Raw genomic sequence first — 26,041 nt, forward strand, 5'->3', positions numbered from 1 at the left:
TCAGGACACAAGGTTGAAGTCTGGCAGGCAGTAGGGCTAAACAGAACAAAAAAAAACAATATTTTAGATTTGTTGCTATTAACATGTTATATCAATGCTGTAGGTAATGTACTTATTTCAGTAATGAAATGATGACAGACTTCTGGAAGGATTCAACAAACTATATACTTGGTGGACTAACAATAGCCACTTAAATTTAGCATCATGAGATTTGTTTATGACTACAAATAAACGTAAAACTCTAAAAAATGGCACTACAAAATACTTTGGGACTACTGTGAGCCAACACCTTAAGTTCGGATTTAAGTTTTAACCAGTGCACATCCACTAAAGTCAGGCATACTCTGTAGCTCATCTAATGCTAAACAGTACACCCCACCTCTCGAGAACTTTGCCTCCTGTATATAATCGTCATTTCAGCCAAACATTGGGTACAATAATGCCTTCTGTATTCTTTGTGTTGTTACCCAGGATACCCAAAAAAACTGTAAAAATCATAATTATGCAAATGAAGTTACTCTGAAACATTACAAGAACTGTTACTCCTATGTTTCTTAAATTCCACCTGATCTCTCCAAAGTCTACAAGAGAATCTTACAGAGTTCAAATTTGTGCCTGTAGCTTAGTACTGTGGGTAGAAACACAAAACTGGGAACCTATTGTTGAAAACTCCCCTCTTTTGTCTTTCTTTCCAGCTACACTCTTTAAAACTCTTGCTACTACTGTTAAAAAGAAATGTGTTGTAAACTTGTTACTCTATTGTACTTTTGGGTCTCACTTTTTTTTTATTCTCATTGTTAATTTTCTATATAAACTGGTTTTGTAACTTGAACTACTTATATCTTTTGTATACTGATACTTCATTTTATATTGTACTTTCTTTGATGTGATTCTGGAGCTTTGCTCCTCAGGTCTCTGCTGAAAATGGGCTTCTGTTCAGACCGACTAACCCAGTTAACAAATGTCAAATAAATAAAATAAAAAATACAAAACAATTAACAAAGAAGGAAGAATGGGTGTCACTTATTAGCAGTTCAAAATTAGTCTTTATGCACTTAATGAGTAAACTGTAATCCAGTTTCTCAAACATCAGTTGGTATTGCACTTGACAGCAAAAAACACAATCTGATGATCCTAAGAAAGAGGCAGTGTACAGCGTGAGTAACAGCTAAAAACAAAAAGAAAGCGGAGACAGGAGGAAAAATAACAAAAGCAGTACAAAAAGCAGCTCAGCATTTACAGGTAGCTGCAGAGGATGAATCAAGCACAGATGCGTCACCGCTTGTACGTGCTTAACGACGGCTGCTACTTACAACTTGCGTACTCCAAAAAGTTGAAGACAAGCTTGGTTTTGGTGGGGTCCTCTATTTCTTAAACTAGGCAGTCAACTGAATCCCGAGCAGATGCTCCTTGTAGGACCCTCATTTTCTATCATCTTTTTGAGAGAAAATGAATGTACTATGGCAATCATGACTTCTTCTGTAAATGTGTGAAAACTTAATTGTGTTCTAATCATGTTTTCACTCTTGATGATGCTATGCCATGGGTATTAAAAGATCCAGGGCAAATAGCCGAATGTTCATAATATTATACTAGTGCACTCTAATTTGTAAAAGAGATGAGTGGCATGGATTTTACCAAGTAAACTGGCCTATTTCTGAATTATCAAACAATCTAAAGTACCCTTACAGCAGTCTGAAAAAGCTGAATGAAACTTGTAGTCTACCGAGTTAGGCATGCTGAGCTGGTAGTCATGAAATATAAAGTATGCAGTGCGTTACACAATTCAACTTTAGCTCTACAAGACTTGCTGCATCACTAATGTTTTGTTAATGCACACTGACAATGATATACTTAGCACTGATTTACTTTAATCAATTACTGGAATCCAAAGATAAAATATTAAAGAGGGGACATGTTCTGAAGTACATAAAGCAGCTCTTACTGCCTTTATGTTTCAGGCTCTAAACAAACAGACTGCAGTTTAAAAAGTGGCTACTATATACCTTAGTATATAGTAACTACTGAATCACTATTACTAGACTAATAACAATTTTGTTATTTATCAGGAATAACCCAGTTCATTTGGCTTAAACAGGCCTTGTTCTTATTAGAATTCTGCTATAGTTTTTGTTTGTTGGGCTAGTGTAAGTCAGGTCAAAACTCTGAACACAGTAATGGGTAGGGGTCAGACAGGCTAGATTATTAAAGAGGGGTTCTGAGCTTCTGAGGCCAAATACCATATTAAAAGTATTAAAACCACAAGAACACTAACTAGAACTTAATCTGAAAACAAACAATGTTGAAAAAAGTACAGTTGTGTAACCATAACAATAGATGTTTGAATGTTCACTAATCCAGCAGCCTTAACTATAAGTAGTAGCATCCTACCAAGGATTTAACAGTCGGACAGTTTCCAAAGCGTCAGGGTACCTTTCATGTGCCCAAGCTGTTAAACTCGGGATGAGTTGACTAAAAAAGACAAGTTTAGGTGTAAAGCCCTTCACAGCTTTACTGCCAGTGGAGAGAGGTAGGCTTAGCCCTGAAAGGACAATGCTAGGAATAGCAAAAAATAAATGTCCACACGCTAGCATATAAAACATCCAGGAAAACAAGGGGATGGATGCAAGGAATGGCTACTGCATCAGTGATCCTTTGAATATCTACTGTTCTGGCAAGTTCAGCTTACACAACTGTTTTATGTTCTTCAAATTAATCACCGATGCTGTAGCCTTAGCTGTATGGATATATTACCATAGATAACTATATTTGAATGGATGAAGGAGAAGGGCCCAGGAACCCTGGGAGATTGGTCCCAACAAAACTTGATTTAGACCTAGAAAAGGAAAAAAGCTTACAGTGCTTTCTAAAAGTATGAACACAGGACCAAGTAGCAGCTTCTAGAATATTTTTAGGTTCCCACCCTTTCCAAAAAGCCATAGATGAAGCCAAGGCCCCGGGAGTGTGGTCATTGACCCTGTCTGGACTAGATTTGTCAAGGTTAGCATAACAACATGTGATAGCCTCAGACAACCATTTAGAAAGAGTCTGTTTTGAAGCAGTTTGTCTCTTTCTCACCTTCACAAGAAATGGACAATTGATCCGAAGATCTGAAAAAATTAGTTCTGCCAAGATAGGTCCTGAGTTATCTGTGGATATCCAAGGTACAGATTATTCTTTCAACCTCATTTTTAGGTTCAGGAAAGAAAACGGGGAGATGGATAATTTGGCTTAAAGTAAACTCGGATAAACACTTCAGGCATGAAAGAAGGATTAGTTCTAAAACTAACCCTTTCCTTATGTAAAATGAGGGAGGATTGACATTTTAAGAGCCTGCAACTCAGATACCCTTTTGCAGAGGTCAAAGCAATCAGTAATACTGTTTTCCATGCTAAGAACCTCAAGTCAGCCAAACTAGCTGGTTCAAATGGTTCAAGTGTTAGTCTCCTTAACACAAAATTGTGATATCAAAGAGGAGCAACTGGTATACTTGGAGGCATCTTGAGGGAAAACCCCTTTCAAGAACATTTTGACATGACACTGCCTTGAAAAAGGAGGCAACATATGCAGACATTATGAAATGACCAATAAATGAACCTTGATAGAGGAATAAGAAAGGCCATAGGATACTAATTCACACAAATATTGTAAAAATAGACCTGAATGGGCACCAGTTATGTTGCTAGTACCAACTAGAAAACCCTTCCATTTGCTAACACAAGGTTTTCAAGTAGCATGCTTTCTTGTCTCCATTATTGCCTGCTGCATGTCCTTCATCCAGGCAGTCAATTGAAGAAGACTGATGTCAGGGTGTATCAAACAACCCCGATCTTGTGTGAGTAGATCCATTCTGTGAGGAAGACTGTGATAATTACTCCTGGCTATTTTCAAATGAAGGGAGAACCATGGTTGCCCAGACCTGAAGGGAGTCACTGCAATTTTCTTGGGGGAGTCCCTCTGAATCTTCAAAAGTACCCGGGATATTAGTGGAAAGGGTAGAAAAATATACAGGAACATCCCTGTCCAAAGAAAAGAAAAGGCATCCATCTTCCATGCTTTTTCACCGAGTCCTGGAATGGAATTTTTCCAGTGATTGTTCAGAGAAGAAGCAAAGAGGTATACTTGAGGAACTCCCCACAGATGGACTGAAATTTGGAAGACCCCTCATCTAGTTTCCATTTGTGAAGGTCTGCCCTGGTCCTGCTCTCCTTATCTGCCCCATAATTTTGCTCTGACGGAATGTAGGATGCTTGTAGAGTGAGTTTGTGCTGTGAAGCTATATCTCAAGCTAACAAGGTTAGTCTGCAAAGGGGGTACAACCTGGATCCTCCTTGCTTGTTGATGTACCACACGAGTGTGGTATTGTCTGTAACAACTTGAGGAGGTCTCAGGCTCCAAAGATGGTTTGTTGAGTTGGGGTGCCATGATCAGGACAAGCATCTTCTTAATATTTTTGTACTTGTGTCTGTCCTTGGTTTTCCCCATCTCCTGCACTTTTCTCTCTCCTTAACTGTTCCCCAAGCAAAGCCTGAAGCACCTGTGGTGACCGACTCCTTAGAAGCAGGCAGGGAGAAGGGGAGACCTGAATTTAAGGATATTTGTTGTGTCCACCAAAAAAATTCTCTGACAACCCCAGGGACTAGGATCTGAAAAGATAAAGGGTGTTGATGCTTGAGACCAAAAACATTTCATATACCAATATCTCTTTCTCATGTGGAGTCTTGCCAGGGCTATAATGAAAATTACATATGCCAGGAGACCCATAATCCTGATGTATTCCCACATAGTGACTGAAGTCTGAGTAAAAACCTTAAAAATAAATCTAAATAAAGATATATTTTTCCTTTGGAAGAAAAGCTCTTTGAACGGTGATGTCTAGTTGACATCCAAGGAACACAATCCTGTGTGAGGGAGTTAAAGACATTTGAATGTTCTCTTGGAATCCGAGCTTGTGTAAGAGATCTCTCACCAAAGAGAGCTTGATTCCTGACATTATGAAAGACTCTGCAAAGCCAAGTAATTCATCCAAGTATGGAAAAATGTGGATACCTTGTAACTTCCGAGGAGCTATAATTACAGCTCAACACTTTGTGAACACACTCACTGCATTGGATAGTCCATGAGATAAGGCACAGAACTGATAATGTGATCCAGACACACAAAACCTTAAGAAATGCCTGACGTTGGGATGAATTGGGATGTGATAAATCAACATCTTTTAAGTCTAATGTTACTAGCAAACTTGAAAGATGAAGAAAAGCTAACAGGTTGTAAAGTGGCATCCCTTTTACATTTTGGCACTATCATAAACAGGTTTAGGAAGGAAAGATCCAGAACTGGTCTCCAAGCATTTTCTTTGGAACCATCCTTGAACAAAACCTTTTCCCTACCTGGGAATGAGGAACTGGTTCAATCACTCCTTGGAACAGCATGCGGTAAAACAAGTGGAAACAAAGGAGTTTGATCTGCAAGACGAGAAATGCCTCCCTGGAAAGGAGGAAATTCCTCCCACTGCCATTGTTAATCCCGATGAATGATTTTCAGAACCCATTTGTCTGAAACAATCTGTTGCCAAAGAGAAAATGGCAAGTCCTCACCCCAAAAGGGAATTTCATCCGGCTACAACAATAACTAACAGACAAATAAAGGATAATCAGAAATCTTGTGCTCTTCCTTGTTTTCCAGAAAAAGAACGGATAAAAGATGGTCACTAAATTCTGCTATTATAAAACCTTATAAGATTTGGCCTGGAATATGAAAATTAATGTAGCAGAAAAGTATGCCATGATAAATCCAGCTTTGCTTTACATATTTCCCCATTTCTTAGTGTGTTCCTTCCATTTCTCCTAATCTCACCCTTATTAATATATTATTATTTCCAAATTTCCCTTATGTCATCCTTCATAATCTCCACAAAAATGACAACATGGAAAATGCTGACAAAAGTTGTGCTAAAATGTTTAAACAGACTGAATTATGTATTTTACCAAATAAAACACAGAAAGGCAAAAGTAGAGTATAAAAGAAACAACCTGTATCAAATTAAAGTGTCCAAGTCTGATTTGAAAAACCAAAATGGAAATATTTAAGTTTAATGATGGCAGAACTACAGTGTGCAAAACAACATTTTCATGGCATTAACTGCGGTGGTGATGCTGCGGTAGCGTTGTCGCCTCACAGTTAGATGTTGCCCGTTCGATTCTCAGTTAGACCGTCTTCTGTGTGGCGACATGCGTGAATGGGCGTTCCTTCATTGAAGGTTGTGTGCTAGGCCCGGCAAGCCAGTACATAAAAATCTACTGCCAATCATTAGCGGACCGGAGTTCCGCTGTGACGACCCCTAACCGGGAAAAGCCGAAAGACAAACAAACAGTAAGACAAAATTAAAAGTGAAATGGGAATGTTAGAAGCATAATAGCATTTATCACAAACTGCAAGTAAAGCACATTTATTTCAAAGTATTTCATTATCAGAGGATTATGCTCTAACAAACTTATTAGCATGCATAATAATATGCAGACCAGAAAATACCACAGAAGAAACAACTGAAAAAGTAACAAGACCTAAAAGTGACAGGAAATGGCAAGAGGTATGGAAATGAGTAAATTAGACAAGAATAGTTGCTTCAAGAAGTGAAGAAGTTCATTAAATAAGCATACAGCACAACAGATTAAGAGATATAAAATGGGATAGATAAATGTAAGCAAATAACAAGGAAACCCTAGCAGAGGGAAGTCTGAAGGAGAAGGAAGACGGAAGCTGTACTACACAACGATGAAAGTGTCTCGGTAGTCATGAAAACAGGAATAAATATGGGCATACATCAAATACAATGGAGTTGGATAAGGATTGAAAAACAAAAACAACAACAAATAGAGAACAGCTTTTTAAGCTAAAAACAGCTTATGTAACTCAGGGAAAGAAAAAAAGTGTTGTTTAAGCATTATTTTGTACTTCTACCAAACTGAACTCCACAGCAGTGCATTAGCTGATTACAAATTAAAATGAACCATATGGGTACACAACAGCTGCCTTATACATGCAGCTGAGCAGACACTACTGTAACCTAAGCACTAGTCATAATTTATCAATGGCCTACTACAGTAAAAACAATTCCATCATTCATATGCATTTAGGTTTTAGTTTTTACTGGTACTCCAAAATAGAAAATTAAGCGCAGTACTTACTGTATCAGGACATACTCAAACACTTTACAGAGTCTGCATGGCCTAAATAATATCAAAAACAAACAGCTAAACTGTCAAGTTGTAGTAAATGTTTTCTGTGCAGCACTGAGAACCAGTTAACTGAGGAGGTCTTGGCTACTGATTACAATAAAATTCAGCAAACAATTTCAGCAAAATATCCATATAGATGAGTAAAAGGCCTCTCATCCTTCAGGCAAACTAAGAATGAGTCGAGCAAGTAGAAGACAGAAATAAAAAAGTGAAATAAGCAGGCATGTCAGAAGGGTAAAAACAGAAATGAATGCAATATGTATATATATATATATATGTATATATATATATATATATATATATATATATATATATATATATATATATATATACATATATATATATATATATATATACATACACGTAAAAAGCAAATTAAATTGGACAAAGCTGTACACCACCAGGAGTGCAACAGTATCTCTAACACAACACAATATATCTATATGTATAGTCCAAAAGGCTCTGATGAATATCGCAATACAGCCAGGTATTAGGCTATTGCCCGATCTCGATATAATCATTGTAACATTTAAGAAAACAGATGCAAAATGTTGAAAGGCCCTGCTGACACAGTACTTCAAATAAATCATACATCTCTGAATGTATGAAGTAGTACTTAGGCAAAGCATTAAGATCTTAACTGTTACCAACTCCAACGTTTTATAAAAATACACTATTTTTATGTTTTTCTTAAATGCACAGTGTATACACTTAGCTCTAATGAAAATATATAGAGCAGAAATATATTTCAGAAATAAATATGATAGCTTCCATACACAAAGAATGCTGTGATGTGGGTAATATGAAGTCATCACATTTTATGTGGGTCTATGCAACAATATGCTTGTCCTGCACAAGTGGTTGTAAATACTTGTAAACTGGTAGCCTTACAAGTCCAGCAAGATCAAAACATCAAAGCTTGGACTTGGGCAACTATCAGCTGAATTCAACTTCTACAGCTTTTCTTTTTTAAGAAAACAGCTCAGTGCCCCATTTACTGACCTAAGGGTCATCAAAGGGCTTCACTAAGGACTAGATACCCAGGACTAAATTCTACCTTCGATGATAAACACTTCTTTTGCAAAGTCCACTCAGGTTAGTCAGATTACCTATGGACATTACTGGTGGGGCATTCTACAGTTAAATTCTGGCTGACTTTTATGTGGTTGAAAGCTAACCACCAAGTGTATTACACAGTGAAGTTTGCATACCGAGTGCAGAGAAAGCGTTTTCTCAGTAATAGTTAGGAGTTAATCATTTACATGGATCTCTTCGAACAGCAGATTAGCACACCCATTAAAGTTGGGCAGCTACTCTTAGCTGCCATTACATTCCATATTTTTCCTTGAACAAAAAAAAATCTCAGCACCTGAATACTGAGTCTCCGAAGAGTCTCACAGCTAAGAACCTGTGACATATGGCTGAATTCCGCAAAGGATTTCACTACTTCTACAGGCTATTAATTAGACCAGCTGGATTATCCATGTATATTGCTGGGTTGATGCTCATAAGGTTAGATGATTACATGTAAAAGTATTGCTCTTTGAAGTTCACATAATGAGTCCAAAATTAAAGGTTTACTCAGAAAAAGCATTTTGGCACTTTCTCAGATCACTACATTCGGAGAGACCAGTGTGTTTGTCATGTTTGTTTCTTCCCAAACTGCAAAGTACATCACCTTCTTCATGTCCCTTCCACTTTACCAGCTACATTTCTTGCAGACTCCTTCCATAGGATACGTAGCTCTCCTGTTCTACTTGTCATTAAGCATGCTAACACTGCCATCTACACAGTACTGAGGAAAGGATAAATCTACTGATCTTGAGCCAATTCCAGCTACAACACATACACGTAACCAAGGTGTCCACCTTGATATTCAATGCTGCGCACCTCCAAACTCTCCTCTCAATGGTACTATAGCCCAAAGCCATAAAAATATTTTTGAGTGGTTTCCTAATTACACTAGGCAGAGGTAGTAGCGCATCCTGAAATGTGTTGTCCCATTGGTAAGTTACATAAAAGAAATTATTTTTTCTGGTAGTTTTGATCTAGACTACGATATTTTGACACTACACATACTCTACATGGGCTGAGTTCTAATGCATATAAACTTGCAAAAGGGTTGTTAATCTTGAAGTTAGCTACTGCCACTAATAATTCCATGAATAGCATAAATGGAAGTGATACAGTATACCTTTCATGTACTTCTTTCTGTGGCTCTTGGACTGTGGGGTATTACATTCATATTAAACTAGTACATGCAAATGTTATCAAGTCTCAGGTAGCAAGAAATACATGACAATCCAACTAGCAGTTACCCAGGCATGGGTGTGGTGGATATACTCATGGGAAGGCGGCCTTGGTATTAATCAAGGTTATAATCCACCTGCTCATTATTTGTTCATATCCACCCAGATGGCACAAAAGGTCCTTCTGAGCTGGTTATTTTATTTTACTTTACCTACATTTGATATATATTATTATATACTGGTCACTTGCGATCTTCAGAGTAATCAGATCAGGGGGCATAAAAATGAATCCTGATAGCGGTTTTAACTGTGGCAAGGAAGTTGCACTCAACTTGTCTATGTACAGCAAGGCAAAACAAAGAAGCATTCGTCAATGTAATGAATGTTTGAACATTTTACATATGAATATAAATATCCTGTACAGTAATAAGGAGCTGCAAGGAAGGTAGACAGTTAGTGAAAACCCATCCATACTGGGAATAAAAAATGGCTGAATTCAAACACCTCAAATTCCATCTTCTACCAGAGCACATTGATAAGTGTAGTGGGTGTGTGTGTGTGGAGGGGGGGGGTGAGTAATGTTGTTGGTAAAGGTGTTATTGGGCAGTGTAAGAAAAACACTCACAGAAAAAAGGGAGCCTGATTAAATGATTGATCTCTCTGATCTTGTAAAGTGGTTGTACAAAATCTTTCAAAGGGGTTGCTTACATGTCTCTTCCCAATCAATCAAAGCCCTCAAAAGAAGGTTCTTGATTTTACCTAAAATGACAAGACTGAGAAAGGATTTCATATTCCTTGGAGATATCAATATGAATTGGTTAAGTTGCCCTTCAGTGCTTGGAACAATTAGTCAATGGGAAGCAAAACCAAAGAAAGCAATCGGGTAAATATTCTTTACTGGATATGATTATGTTTAACATTCCAAGTACATGTGTATTATATGTGTATGAGAGGGGGTAACAACCAAAACACCTTGCTTGGCCACTATGCGGACTGCCTATTCTGGTCATTTAGGAAGGTAAAGAATAAACCAGTTTACATTAAAGGAAGGTCAAGCTCTACCTCAGTGTAGGAGACACTGATTGCTGGACTGGAGGCAGTTAAATGGGAAACAGTATGGTTCAGGATAATTTAATGACTTGCTTGGATCTACTTTTTAAATATGCTAACAGGTATGCAGGAAAGTTGCACCTCAAACTTCTTAAACAGTAGCCCTGTATACCGGTAGACACCTAGCCCATATAATAAATGTATCTGGTACTCCCCTATGAACTTCTTCAGTTTTAGTATTGTCCTGCCCTACATGAAGTGGATCACCATTGCTACTTGTCTACAGTCCTTCATTCTATACCTGTTGGGTACCAGCTCAACCCAACATGGGTTCCTTAGCCAAAAGTACTGAAACGATTGTCCTCTGAGCAGCTCCTATACTATGCTTTGAAACGCAATCTATTGTCAGGGGGCCAAAAGAGTTTAGCATGCGTATTGCTGCACTTAGCAAAACTCATGTTACATATGCAAATGTGGAGAAGGCAGTGTTTACCATGACCATCTGGGGTTTTGCTAATTTTATCTCCCACTTACTTCATATTTGCCTTCGGTAAGTAGGACTCAAACACTGCCAGAAATGGATTCATGCACACTTCTGCACATAATGCCCAGCTATAGCTTCTACAGTATCTGATGGCCACCAATCTTCAGCCCTATAGACTATTTGTTGGCACAACCAACCTGTCAGTCATCAGACAAGCACCAAACTGGGCTGCCATCCCCCCTCTCAGGATGGCTGTGCTTTTGTTACCTGTTCATTGTTATCCTTTCCATTCTTATCTTCCAGTGCCCAGGTCACTAAGTGAACTTGGGCCATCTAGGCTGTGGTCACAGCTTGATCCATGAGCACCAAGACGACAGTGCGGGTAGTTATTTTTACATTATGATTATTATTATTATTATTATTATTATTATATTACAGCAAGTTTAACTTTGTACTTATAGCCCAAGTTATGAAGAAAGGGGGTCCAAAGATCAGTCCTCTTATCTGATTATTAAATAAATAGTAGTCTGCTAAGATATAATAAGCAACTTAAAAACAAAGGGTAATTTTGAGGTAGACCATGAAAACATTATAATAAAAATTATTAACCAATGCAATTCTATAAACACATACGCACACAAAAAATCTAACCAAATAAAATGCAATGTATAGACAATTCAGAGTAAACCTGCATTTTACTGCAGCATAACTACAGTAAAATGCTGGGCCACAAAATTAAGGATATTGCAGTCAAGAAAAAAGCAGTAGGGAGGTCAAGAGGAGAGGTCAGTATAGGGAAGAGAAAAGAGCAAAAGTGGATAAAAAAGGAGGTATTAAAACCAATAGCAGAGGCAAGTGTTCTTGATTTTGAAAGGCTTTGGATATACAAACCTCATGTAATCATTGGTTAAACTCCAGTACAGTACCTTATCTAGCTTGGCAACAGGAATCAGGTATGGAACACCACCCACATCTGCAATCCGAGGTTTACCACATATTCCTGAAAAAAATGAACAGGTTATAGGACTTTTTTTTCAACATGCATTTCAAAAAGCAGTCAAGTCAATTCAGTTTATATTCCTCAAAAGTTAATCACAAAGTTGTTAAAGATTCTTCAGTATTCACGTCAACTTAATCCAGAAGTGCTGGCCACTAGGAATACAGCAGCTTTTTTTTTAATCAGACGTGCAAGTACAAGGCTATAAACTGAAGACCACTAAATTCATTTTGTATTAGCCATTAAAAATATTCAAAATACAAATCAAAATCATCATACCACAACTCAGCACTGTGTCACCTTGCTTTAAGGACTAATTTTATACTTGAATACTTTTGTACCTGTCAGCAGGAGGAGGAGTGTACTACATACAACAGACACATGATCTTTTTTTCTTTAGGGAAAATGGTACATGGAATCAATATTTTACTGGAAGATATGGTGGAAAAACTGGTGAGAGTTTCAAGGGTGTACATGATCTTTTTTCTTTAGGAAAATGGTACATGGAATCAATATTTTACTGGAAGATATGGTGGAAAAACTGTTGAGAGTTTCAAGGGTGTACAGATTAATAGCAAGAGAAGGAAGGAATAGAGATGGGACACAGCTCTGCACTGCCAGCAGCAATATCTGTTCAAGCAATTAGCTATTTTATGACAATTTGTGAGCCTGTATGGGAACACAACTCCATGCAGTTTACCTGCATAATACACTACAGCTGTCCTATACCAAACATTTTCACAAGCCTTCATGAGGGGCACCATGGTGACACCTTTATCCATCATATTAGGAAATAGTTTCAGACGGGTTTATACTTTTGCCACCGCTTCAGCAAAATGATTTTCCAAGTCTCTTTTCATTTCAGTCATGCACCATTCTCCTTCAACGTGCGCGCGAGCGCACACACACACACACACACACACACACACACACACACACACACACACACACACACACACACACACACACACACAAAACCAGAGCAATTCCTGCAGTCATTGTCCTTAAATATCAAAGTACAAAACATCTCACCTCAAGCATACAATGGCGCCAGCTTAAATGTCATCTCCTCATAAATTACACATGAATTCTCACTGCATTTGTGAGCAATCTCTAAATATCCTCCCATCACAGTAACACTAATAGACTATGGCTTCCAGAAATTGGTGCTCAGTATTCCCTATCCAGCTACTCTAGTAATCTATACACAGCTGACAGGACATCTGTTGTGTGGGCATCTAATACTCAAGCATCCCACTAGCTTGTCCTACTATACCTTTCACACTGCACAAGACATTTAAACAGATCAGCAGATCATAACTGCAGTCTTAGTTTATTATTTCTCTTCATAGTGTGCACCTTTTTGCTCTCACTTCTTGGATTTTGACTTTAAACCAATATCCATCCCACCTATGCTACATAAAACTTTGAAAAAAAAATGTGCCTTCTTCCAGATTGTTGAATATATCCACAACGATGTCTTTCTCTCTCTCAAACATGGATTTAGTGCCGGGAAGAGCACCGTTTGCTTTATATACAATAAATGATAACTGCCTCCAAAACGTGAGTCCATCTTCATAGACCTGACCAAGGCCTTTGACTGAAATAATCACACTCAATTGCTCAAGTCACCTATCACAGTGGGAATTATGTATGCAAACACTTTCCAGATTTAAAAATTTCCTAACTAATTGTTTGCCCCCCCCACTTTTTTTTTACTACTGAATGAATGAACTGCCATCTTGTTATAAAGCTTGCACACTAGTAAGGTCGGCCTGTACCTAGTTCGTTATGTGGTAGAGGAAGCTGTCAGCTGATTAGGGCCTTATTTCCTTGGCTTACAGGCTCTGCACTCGAATATGCATTATGGAGAAGCATGCAGTGAACCAGAAGCTTCCTCCCTTGGCTTGGAGGCAGAACTGTGCAGTCCTAATGTAATATTCATAGAGGGAAATGGGTAGCAAACCAGGGGCATGTCTCCTTGTCTTGTGGGAATGACAGTCCAGTACTTTTTGACTTGGTTTGTGCTTAGCAATTGGCTGCCACAACGTAATGCAGTATGGAGAAGCAAGCATTGAATCAGGGGCTTGTATCCTGAGCTTGATGGCATGGTCAGACATTCCTGCATAAATTAGCAGCACATCTATCCAACCAGCTCTGACCTTGGCTGAAATATCCAAGAACCAATGGAAACAACCAAACAATTAGGTATCAATATCTTAGTGAAATTACCACAGCTAAAGTCAACAGATTGCTTTTTTCAGTAGAAAAAATTTTCAACATCTTCTAAAGGCAGGGTGGCAATCAGTAGAGGGACCCTCTACGCATAGCTGGAGTCCAAACTGCCTACACACTCAACAGCTTCCAAAAAAAGAATTTAGCATCCCTACAAACAATTAATAAAATATGAAGACTGGTCACACTAGCCTCTCAACGAGAACACACTGCTCTTCAATATCAACAGAAGCTAAGTGGCTACCTTACAACACAGATCAAACCTACTATTAAATGCATTCATTTACAATCTAAATTAATTCTCACTCTGTGCCAACTGATTTGGTCACTCTCCTTTATGCTCCCTCCCTATAAATTCTTAGAACTATATTATACAGCTTAGACCACTTTAATTTATACTGACTACTCAGACCTGGAAAACCCTTCTTATAAACTTAACAAAATCAACTTGTACACTAAATTCAGATCATCACAACTTCATAAATTCACATTTAAAGATGCTTCCTGCACATGCCATCAAGAAGATATTCTAATACTTGTAACCCAATAACTGGTATGCCTTCCTGAATATAAGCATAACATACCTGGACACGGATGACAGTTTTCCCCATGATGGGCCTACTAGATTACCATTAATACTATACCCCTAACAAACTATTACACCACTCAGATTTATACTTCATAATTTGCTGTCACTTACTCCTCATCATCCTTTCCCTTTTTAGTTTTTTTTTTGTTTTACCAAACTTATTACTATAAATTGGTACACACCGCACTAGAAGACAGTACAGTTCATCTGTACCCTTACTGAATATACATCAGCTGCAAAATAACTATTGAGATATTCTTTATTTCCATCATTTTTCCATATTTAGACGGTTTCGTCATCTTTTTGTTATTCTCCAGAATAAATATGAAAATGGTCCACTGGAATCAGTGCCCTAACATGGTTAAAGTTAATGTCCAATAGTTTCTTCTGCCTTTTTGAACTGCCCGACAATTGCTTGCCCACAAAGAATGTGCACCCATGGAGAAAAGTGAATGCTTTAACATTAAAAAAAATTAAAATAAAAATCATTGGTTTCTGTATGCATATAGCATACAATTCAAATACCTTCTGCTAATCATTTCATTTTGTGTGCCGAGTACAAGAGCAGAAGTAGAAAAAAAAAGCAAAACAAAAAAAATAAATAAAGGGACAAAATGGAAAGTGTGATCCAGCTAATATTTAATGAATAAATAAAGATTTACAACACTATTCATTAAATATTACCTTGTTAAACAGTACATCCTGTGAGTTTTATGTTGGATAAACGGACAAGTTAATAAAGTGTACTTATGTTAACTCATTAACACCAGCATTGCTGATTATGCTGTAGTGTTGTGTGCATGTAGAGCCCAGTAATCTGCCTTGTCTCATTCAAACTCAACAGCACCTAAAAGGAAGACCACACGCAATGCTTTTATTTTGGTGTACCTGCACTGTAACTTAATTGTCGTGCTACATTTGTGGTATTCAGGGCAGTGATGACATACATTATATCAGCTGGAGAGATTTTTTTCATATTGAAGTTCTCCTACTAGCTGTCGGATCTAGGTAGTTCTGATACAGCCTGCCAGCAGTCTAGAATGTCATAATTAATAACTTTGCCAGTAGCTGTTAACACAGGGCAGAAGCCGAAACACGGAAGCTTCTGCCCGTTAAAAGATGTCATCACTTAATGTTCTTCACAGCAGCAGCAAAACTGGAGTCATGGAAGCATGATGCTGTACAATGACGGAAAAAAAATTCATATGCTCACTATTTCATGCAAAAAACAGGACAACTACCAGGACACACTATCTTCACAGCTAAGCACAAATGGATTGCAGCTTCCACATCCCATTTCTTCCCTTTACAGATGATTATAACAATTAAAATAAAATCACCATTCACAAAATGAATGCACCTCACTTCAAATAGTTCAATCTGTCCCATGTCTGTAGGGTGCATCATCCACCAGCCCCCCTTTTCACGGGGAAAGCAGTATTACAACAGTGTTATAGCACAATAACAGCATGTAGTGCCCTGGCCACATTCTGAACAGCACAGCTATCAATGATGGGAGCAGAACTTCCATCGATGGTGCTCACAGCAACAACATGGAATGTTAGGATTACTCTATGAAAATCTCCAAAATGTTACCTGACAACACTGGAGCATCTGTAAGACAACTGTGCTCCTGCTGTCCAACTACTATAAAAGTTGTCAGAAGTGTGAGATCCAGTTGAATACTACCACTTTGCAAAATACACCGTGATAAAAAAGTTACGACACCTTTGAAGGATTATTTTCAAGAAGGTATTTTTATTTATTATTTGTATATCTATCCATTCATCCCCTGTTGACTACTATTAGAGGAAATTTGGCAAAGACATCTGTGAACTTTCCCATACTCTCTTCAAAAGTGCCATGGAATCTTTTACACCCACATGAGTTACCACCAACTCAAGCAAATGGGACCTTGTCTTAACATCTCATCCAAAGCATTTCCTCCATGTTGGGAGACTTCAGCATGCATGCACATTAGTATGACATGTTGGCTCTTTTGAAGATGAAGAATGGCTTTACATGAAGTATACAGATTTAGTCTAACAAGTGCAGCACAAATTGGGAGACCACCTTGTGTGTGTTCCATGTTGCAGTACTGCAAGCATTACAGTGCAGTGCTGTGGGAATGGGTGACTTTGGGGACCATCAGGGGTTATGCATCACTGAACTATGCCAAGCACAGGTAATCGGGTTCATTATCATAGAGTGCTGCTGGAACCCATTATTTGCATGTTGTATAGCTTGCCATACAAGATTCACCAATTCAGGAATACATTATGGAAGTGGGCTATGTCTAATCCTCCACTGGGATGACCACTGGGGTGGACTTAAAAAGTATATTCAGGTAGAAGCATAGCTAGGGCGGGGTGAAGGGAGCAGCCACCTTGGTGCAAAGTGCTAGGCGGTACTACATCTGCAGTCAGAACTAAAGTGCTTTAGCACACAGTGTGCAGCTTAACCTGTAGCAGCTGCTTGTTAGAAATGTGACAGTTTGTTCATAGGTTCATACTAGGCTATCTGCCCTGGGGCAATTATAAGCCTAGCCCAATTCTGTATGGCTTATGCCACCCCTTGATTTGAGTATACTGTGCCCTTTTTAAGGTTTAGTTTACTGTGCCTCTGTCTAATAGTGACATGGGAGGCACAGTAAACTAAACCTTAAAAAGGGCACAGTATACTCAAATCAAGGGGTGGCGGAAGCCCCAGGACAGATAGCCTAGTATGAACCTATGAACCTATGAACAGCGACCTCCCTCAAAGCCTCTTTCAACAACCCAATCAAATCTCACTAATTTTAAGAATTTCTTATCTGCTTACTTTCTATCAACCTCCTAGATAAATACAAATGGCACAATTCCCCTAATACCACTAGTTACACTAGTTTTAACAGCATCGTCAGCTGTATGCTACAAAAATGTTAATAACCTAACTTGACCCTCCTAAACCTCTAACCAAAGTCTCTTAACAGGTTACATCCTTGATGCATGTTGAAGGATTACAATGGTGCCACTGTACAGGAGTTTCTCCTAAAATGAACTGGGCAAGTATAAACTTCCTAGCCTCACTGGTATATCTTGCAAGGTCATGGAAAGTTGAACTGCAAAGCCAATAATCAGCAAAGGAAACTTTCAATTCTTTGACCCTAGTGAGTTTAGTTTTATAAAAGACAGATCAGGAATGCTCAACCATGCAAACATTTTTGAAAAAGTTACTAAGCAACTGGATGAGGGTCAGTCTACAATGTTTACCTGGACCTGGCAAAGGTCTTTGACACCATACCCTATGATTTGATAATCCCCTTTGAAGTCCAATGGATTGCTTACAGATCACTGCCACAGCCCATGCTGTAAAGGCTGAAGGCATCTCCTTTAGCTGAACTAGATCACTTAAAGTTCAGCCACAGAGTTCCCACATCTTAGCACCTACTTCTAGTGTAAGACAGAATGTCAAAGAACTGTAGCTAACCAAGTTTGCAGACAATTACAAAATGAAGGCAGATGTTAAGTGTCTTTACACATCAAACTTCTACAGCAAGGATTAGACCACACAAGCACCTTGTAGGTTAATCATGGGTTCACCATTAAATGCAGTAAAGCTCCCTTAGGAAAAGCAAACATTTACCTCAAAAAGCTTCCTCCTCAAAACAGATACACTTTTCAGAGATCTAGGTATTTACACTGATAAAACTTTTGCTTGACCACCAACTCTTGTTTATAGTTAGGAAATCCTTCTACCACCTCAAATAATTTATCTGCCAGGGTATTCACTCTAAGTTTAAGGAACTCTTGGTTCCACTAGGCTCATCATTTGTTAGACTCATCACAGAATATGTATCTGTTGTTTGGGCATGCACCTCTCTAAGCATTTACATCAGCTTGAAAGATTCAATGGTTACTTGCCCAAAAAAAAAAAAAAAAGTTGTTATAAAAGTTTAAAAAAAAAATCTCTGTCACCTAGTTCTGTGATGCTCAAGGATGAAGGCCAGTCTGCGACTAAAGTGACCAAAGTTTAATTACCAGTCGTGACACTGGAGGAGCCAGGCAAGAAGGGAGAAAGATGAAGTGTCATGATTTGTTACCTCTTCCTCTCTCTCCAACAGAAACTGAGGTGTGCAACCATAGGGATTATATACGGACGGTTAAATTTCACTGGTGAAGACCATGGAAACCATCTCCCATGCATGTTGGTGGGTGGTGTTGCTTGCTGATGTATGTCCCGTACAAAATAAAGGGGCAGCCAAGCGCAGATGACAGTGTACATCCCACCTTAATCAGTGTAACTAGGCACGTGTAGGGCTGTAGGGTTAAAACAAGAAAAGAAACAGACTGGTATGGCATGGGCTAAGAAAAACTTGGTTTCCACAACTCCTCCAAAAAGACATCATTTTAAAAATACTTAAATACAGATAGCAGCAACTTTTGTAGATTTAAGGGTTTTGAGAAAATATAAAGAAAAAAAGGTAAAAATACAGGAGATATAAAAGAAGTAAAGACATAGCAGTAATCAGTCAGTTATAGAATTCAAAATTTGAGAAAAAGATTAGAATAATACTAAAATACTTAGGCTTGTTAGATTTTTTTGAAAACCTCCAACAGGGGAACTAAGACCAGGGATATCCATACTATAACAGAAGGTGAAAAGTTTGGTCTAGGACTGACAAAAATGTTGATTTTGATGGAACATTTGAACATGATTAATAACATAGCGTTTATGTGCTTGGTGTTTTGGAGACTCGATCTGTTTGTTTGTTCTGAAGCTACCTGTCGTTTGCTAGATTTGAAATAAAGAGAAGGAAAAAGAATAATTGGGGCTTTATATCCTCCGCTTGTACTTGTACCTTGGTGAGTTTTGGTTTTCTGCTTGCCTCCTTTTGGACTGTGAATTTGCTTCGTTATGGAGGTGGAGGAGTGCTCTTTGACTAAAGCAATGTGTGAGACAGGATTGGCTAACACCGACAGGATGGACAAGCTTTCTGGCCAGTTAACTCAACTGACTGAGTTATTGACGAGGAAAAGCGACGCCCATTTGACGTCGCCTTCAGCAGTACCGGGGAACCAGGAAGCCCTACCTAGTAGGGGAAGGAAAGGTCATAATTCGAAAAAAGCTAGCGTGTTGGAGAATACAACGGAATCCGATTCCTTGTTTATTAATGAGGGAACTGAGCTGGACATAGGTGTACCTGCTATTTTTAGGACAGATACTGAGCAGGAATCTGAGACTCAAACCAATTTTTGGAATGAGCAGGAGAGCGTGGTGAGACCGAAAAACAACAGGACTTTAACTAAAGGGTACAGTGAAGTTTTAACAAGTGGCTGTGCAGCAGGTAACTTGAATAGAGAACGTATTCCGAATTCTAAACAGCACCAAAAGGACTTTGTGACTGTTTTAAATTATAAATATAGTTTTAATGCAAGTAATGTACCAAAGCTGAATATTAATGATGTGAATTTAACATTCAACCATAACATGAAGTTATTTGATGAAATGTTATACAAATTTAAAAGTTTGGAACTTGAGAATGCATACTTGAATGAGTGTTTAAAACTGAAAATAGTACCTAAAGGGTTAAGGGTATGTAAGTACCCTAACAAAGTTAAGTTTGGAAGTGAATTTCATCAAGACTTGTTAACCATCTTTGATAATTGTGGGTTAGAGATTGTTAAAGCAATTATTAAGGAAAATACAAGGGAAATGGATGGTTTGAACAAAAGCATGGAAGAAGTTAATTCATCAATTATTAGTGATTTACTTTTTTCTGTTGAGGAAAGTCAAATCAAATATCAGAAGATTTTAAAAAGTATTGAGAATACTATGCGGAATATATATGAAAGAAAATGTAGGAAATTAGATAGGGATGTAAAAGAGTATAAAGAGAAAGTAAATTATCCAAAGCCAAAAAATGTTTTTCCTCAAAGCTATAGTATAGACCTCAACTTTAATGACCAAATGGAACATGATAATCTTGAATGAAGAGGGGAATATGAGAATTTGAGTGATTTCCAGGAGTATCCAGAATTGGGGAGGTCTGAAAGAATTAGGAACAATTATCAAAAGAATTTGCAAAAAAACTATCAAGTGGGGGGGGGTCAACAGTACTAGTACAGAAACAAGGTATTCAAAAAATGGTAGATACTGGGATGAAAGGTGTGGAATCTAGGCCACTAGCCAGTATGATTATTAAGAAAGGTTGTGTTTGGAAATTAAATGATTATAATATTTATAATTATAGTGGAATAGAAATTACAGAAGTATTCTTCCAATTATTTACTAGGGGTCTGAAATTTGTACCAAATAGAAAGGCAGACATTAGTAAAGTGTTGACAGATTTAAAACTCTTCTTGAGAAAGAAAAATTTGGATCTTATTTTTCAAGGACAAGAGAAAAGTACTTCTAGTGAAAATGTCTTAATAAGAAAGAGTATTTTCAACCCCCCCTTTGAACCAGCAGTTAAGGAATTTTGAGACAATAATGGAAAAGAAAATAAGAAATGAGCTATCGAAGAATTGGGTAAGTTCCAATTTATCTAGGGAAGAAAATTAATTATTACAGAAATTAACAGGGGACCCTAGTATTAGAGTAATTAAACCGGATAAAGGTGGGGGGACCATTATGATGGATCAGGTATATTATGAAGCCAAAATGTTGGAAATTTTAGAAAATGAGGAGAGATATATGAGATCATCAATAAATGAAATAAATATAGGCAACAAAAAAATCTTCGTTGCACTTAATGACCTTTTATTAGAAGGAGTAATTGATATTAGCACATATAGGTATTTATATGTGGAAAAATCAAAAGTACTGAATATATTTGGCATACCAAAGGTTCATAAGAATGTGGAAAACCCACCTATGAGACCGATAGTGTCATCAGAGGGTTCTATTACAGCCCCTATGGCTAAATGGTTAGATGTGAAGTTGAAGGAAGTAATGAATGAGGGAGTTGGCATAGTGAAGGACTCTTGGGAGTTATTGCAAAATTTGAAGAATGAATTTTTTGATAAAAACATAACCTTCATTACAATTGACATTGTAGACCTTTTTTCCTGTATTCCTTACAAGGAGGGATTAGAGTGGTTTGAGGAGGCCTTGACAAATTTTGGAAAATTTACTCATAATGATTTTTATTTGGTTTTGACTTTAATGGAGTTGGTTTTAAACAATAATTTCCTGCATTATGAAGGAGAATTTTTTAAACAGATTAAGGGGGTGGCAATGGGGGCAAGATGCGTCCCTATATATGCAAATATAATCTTGTCAGCTTGGGAAAATAAATACATAATAAATTCTGAATATAAACATTGTTGGGAGCTTTACAAATGCTTCCTTGATGATATGTGTTTTTTTATGGGTGGGCTCTGATACAGAGTTTACAGCTTTTTTTTGAACACATCTCCCAATCTACTGACTTTCTTAATTTTACATTTGTAAAGGACAAGGAAATCCTCAAATATTTGGATATTTTTGTAGGAAAGGATGAGAATGAATTTTTCTCTAAAGTGTATAGGAAGGAAAGCTACTCTAACTCATTTTTGGCATATAATAGCGCCCACCCCCATCATCAAAAGAAGGGCATAATAAAAGGCCAGTTTGTGAGGGGTAGCCGAATGACTTCAAGAGAAGTAGATTTTTGTGAAGAATGTAAGAGATTGTGTAATATGTTTTTAGCCCGAGGTTATCCCGTTAAGCTAATACATGAAATTGAAGATGAAGTGAAGAAAGGGAGGGGGAGTAAATTTCAGCCTATACTAGGGAGAGATGATTGGCAAAAGAATAAAAGTAATAAAGACAAGTTTGAAGGAAATAACTTTGTATTTGATTATAGTGGAGCAGCAGCTAAAATCAGGAGCTTATTGGAGAGTGAATGGCAAAAATTTGGGGAAATTTCTGATTTGAGTTCACTGTTTGAACACCCCCTAAAATGTACATATAGCAAAGGGAAAAGCCTCAAAAATTTTTTTGAGAATAAAACTAGAATTATTAGAATGAAAGAAGGTAAAAAGGGCACATATAAATGTGGAAGTTGTTCTCAATGTCCATTTATATGTGCTAAGGACAAAATATTTGTTAAAAGTAGGGACATTGTGATTCAAAGTAGGCAGTTTGCAAACTGCCAGACTAATGGAATAGTATATTTGGCCTTGTGTTCAAAATGTGATTCATTTTATGTCGGCAAGTCTGAGAGAAAATTAAGAAACAGGATATACGAGCATAACTATGATATGAGGACAAACAAAATAAGTAATGCTCTTTACAGACATAAACTGAAATGTGTTGAAGCTATTTTTTCTTTCTTTGTACTTGAGGTAGTAACAAAAGATGTGAGAGGGGGACCTTGGGAGAACTCAATTGAGTATAGGGAGCTTTTATGGCAGCTGCATTTAGAGGCTAATAAGCCACCAGGGCTTAATGACACCTTGTCTCTTGGCCCAGTATTGAAAATGAGGGCAGCAAAGTTATGAGTGGAACTAAAATCTCTTTCATAGTTTAATGAAATTTTAATGAATTAGAAGTACAGCTTTTTGTAATTTATTTTAATTTAAAGAAAGTGAGAATGTTTGCATTACATATATATAAAAAATGCATTTTATGCTAGTTCAAACTATTTGTATATTAGTAGTTTATAAGAATTTTTTTTAGGATGAAATTCATACATCTACCAGTAGATGGTGCTGTTGAAGTATGTTTTGACCATTACAATGCATTTCTCAATGAATTTGATAAATGAATCTATTTATTTATTTAACAATAAAGATATTAACATTTAGTGTACTAAATGAATAAATGAATTTTTAAGTTATTTTAAAATTAATTATATATTTGTAGGTACATTAGTTTATAAATGTGAAGATTTGTAAGATATATTTTTAACTTGTTATTCAATGAAATTGGATAAGTATTTAATTGACTAATATGTAATCAATTAAGTTAAATGATCTGTGTATATATATATATATATATATATATATATATATATATATATATATATATATATATATATATATGGGATTTTATTTGTTAAGAGTATTCATTTGCATCCGAAGAAGTGGAGTAAACGAAAACGCAAGTGTGGAGACATAGCGTTTATGTGCTTGGTGTTTTGGAGACTCGATCTGTTTGTTTGTTCTGAAGCTACCTGTCATTTGCTGGATTTGAAATAAAGAGAAGGAAAAAGAATAATTGGGGCTTTATTTCCTCCGCTTGTACTTGTACCTTGGTGAGTTTTGGTTTTGTGCTTGCCTCCTTTTGGACTATGATTAATAATATGAAAGTTGGCCCACTAACTATATTGGACCATGCATATTGAACCTGAAAAGTTTATAGAAATGTGGCGGACCCTCTTCATTTCACTGGAGGTTTCCAATGTATAGGCTAAACTCACCAGGCTTTAAGGACTGGCTAAGTAGAGAACAAACTACTCTCTTGGAAATGTTGGAGGATGTGACCACTGATATTTTGCACAAGACTAAAAATACAATAAAGAGGAAAATTAAATTATATGTGAAATTATGCCAAATTAAAAGAAGGCATAATCTTAATAAGTTACTTTATGATTTAATAGGTTCATAGGTTCATACTAGGCTACCTGCCCTGGGGCATTTATAAGCCTAGCCCGATTGTGTTTGGCTTACGCCACCCCCTGATTTGAGTATACTGTGCCCTTTTTAAAGTTTAGTTTACTGTGCCTCTGTCTAATAGTGACACGGAAGTAATCCCCGGGACAAACCTACGATCCCCCATCCACTCATCAAGATTCTTCTTGAAGAGAGTGTCAGTGAGGTGCTCTGCCTAACATGAATTGGAATTCTATTCCAGAGCGAAGGGAGCCTCTGGGTTATGAATCTGTCCCTTCAGCATGTTCTATTTATTTCTGTGCTGAGGTTCAAGTCCCTCGAGCGCGTGGCTCTAAGGGATTTAGATTTACTGAGGTGGAGCATGTCCATTAATTCTAGGTTGGACATAGCTTTATATGTCAGGCATAGATCGCCTCGAAGTAGGCGGTATGCAACTGAGTAGAGCTGGAGTTTTTTTAACCGAACAGCATATGGCATCTGTTCGAGTCCCTTGATCCTCCTGGTGAGGTACTTTTGGGGTCTTTCTAATTGCTGCAGGTGTCGGGTAAGGTACATCTCAAAGGGTGCATTGTATTCTATGATGGGCCTGATGAGGGATGAATAAAGGGGCACGATTACCTCTCTTGATCTAGATGCGAATCCTTTCATGATGAGGTGGGCTATGTAGAAGGTCTTTCTAATCACTTTGGCAATGTGGTTGTCAAAAGAGAGATTGCTATCAACTTGGGTCCCCAGATCCTTAATTACTTTCTTTGTACTTAATGGGTTACCACCTATGTGGTAATTTGTGGGCACATTGTTTTTGCCAAAGGGTATGACTATACACTTTTTGGCATTTAGCTTTAGACCATGGCTCTGGCAACAGTTATCTGTCTCTGCGAGACCTTTTTGAAGGATGTTTGTGTCAGCTGGAGAGTCAATTATGGTGCCCAGTTTGCAGTCATCTGCGAACTTGGTGAGCCATAGTCCTCCCACGTTGGCCTGTACCTCAGAAAAGTAAATACCGAACAAGAGAGAGGTCCCAGGGCAGAACCTTGTGGGACGCCACTTGTGACCGGTTTCGAGTCTGACATGGCTCCAGCAACTCTGACTCTGTGGGTTCTGTCTTTGAGCCAGTTTGCAACCCATCTTGTGACATAGGGGTTTATATTTAGGCTGGATAGCTCATCTATGATGCCCGAGTGGGGTATTGTGTCAAATGCCTTTGCAAGGTCCAGATAGGCTGTGTGGACTACCTTCCCTTCATCTATGGCCTTGGTGACTGTTTCGAAGAAGTCGACCAGGTTCAAAAGGCAGGATCTGCCCTTGACGAAGCCAAATTGGGTAGGATCTAGTATCTGTAGGTCCCCAATGTCTTTGTTTATGAGTTCCATGATAATCCTCTCAATAGCCTTGCAGACTAGGCTAGTCAGGCTTATGGGGCGATAGTTTCCAGGGTCCGCAGAGGCGCCACCTTTGTGGAGTGGGACCACTGTTGCTGTACGCCATTCTTTGGGCACATATCCTGTAGTGAGGCTGAGATTGTACAGCAGTTTTACTTGAGGGATTAGTTCTTCTTGGAGTTCATGTAGGACGCAGCCCGGGATGCCATCTGGTCCCATGGAAGCAGTGTTTTTTGCTT

At 37.8% G+C, this 26,041-nt stretch overlaps 1 protein-coding gene across 1 annotated transcript in view; it reads right to left on the reverse strand.

The window, feature by feature from the left end:
- CCHR13.PART0H11orf54 (chromosome chr13.part0 C11orf54 homolog) overlaps positions 1-26,041 on the reverse strand; it is a 371,774-nt gene that overhangs the window by 293,131 nt on the left and 52,602 nt on the right. Inside the window, exon 3 of the mRNA XM_044054130.1 lies at positions 11,948-12,021. Within this exon, the coding sequence (XP_043910065.1) occupies positions 11,948-12,021 (74 nt within the window). The remainder of the gene's footprint in view (positions 1-11,947; positions 12,022-26,041) is intronic.

The sequence above is a fragment of the Protopterus annectens genome, chromosome 13.part0 (genome assembly GCF_019279795.1).
Source record: "Protopterus annectens isolate FY-2018-M chromosome 13.part0, PAN1.0, whole genome shotgun sequence".
Lineage (NCBI taxonomy): Eukaryota > Metazoa > Chordata > Ceratodontiformes > Protopteridae > Protopterus > Protopterus annectens.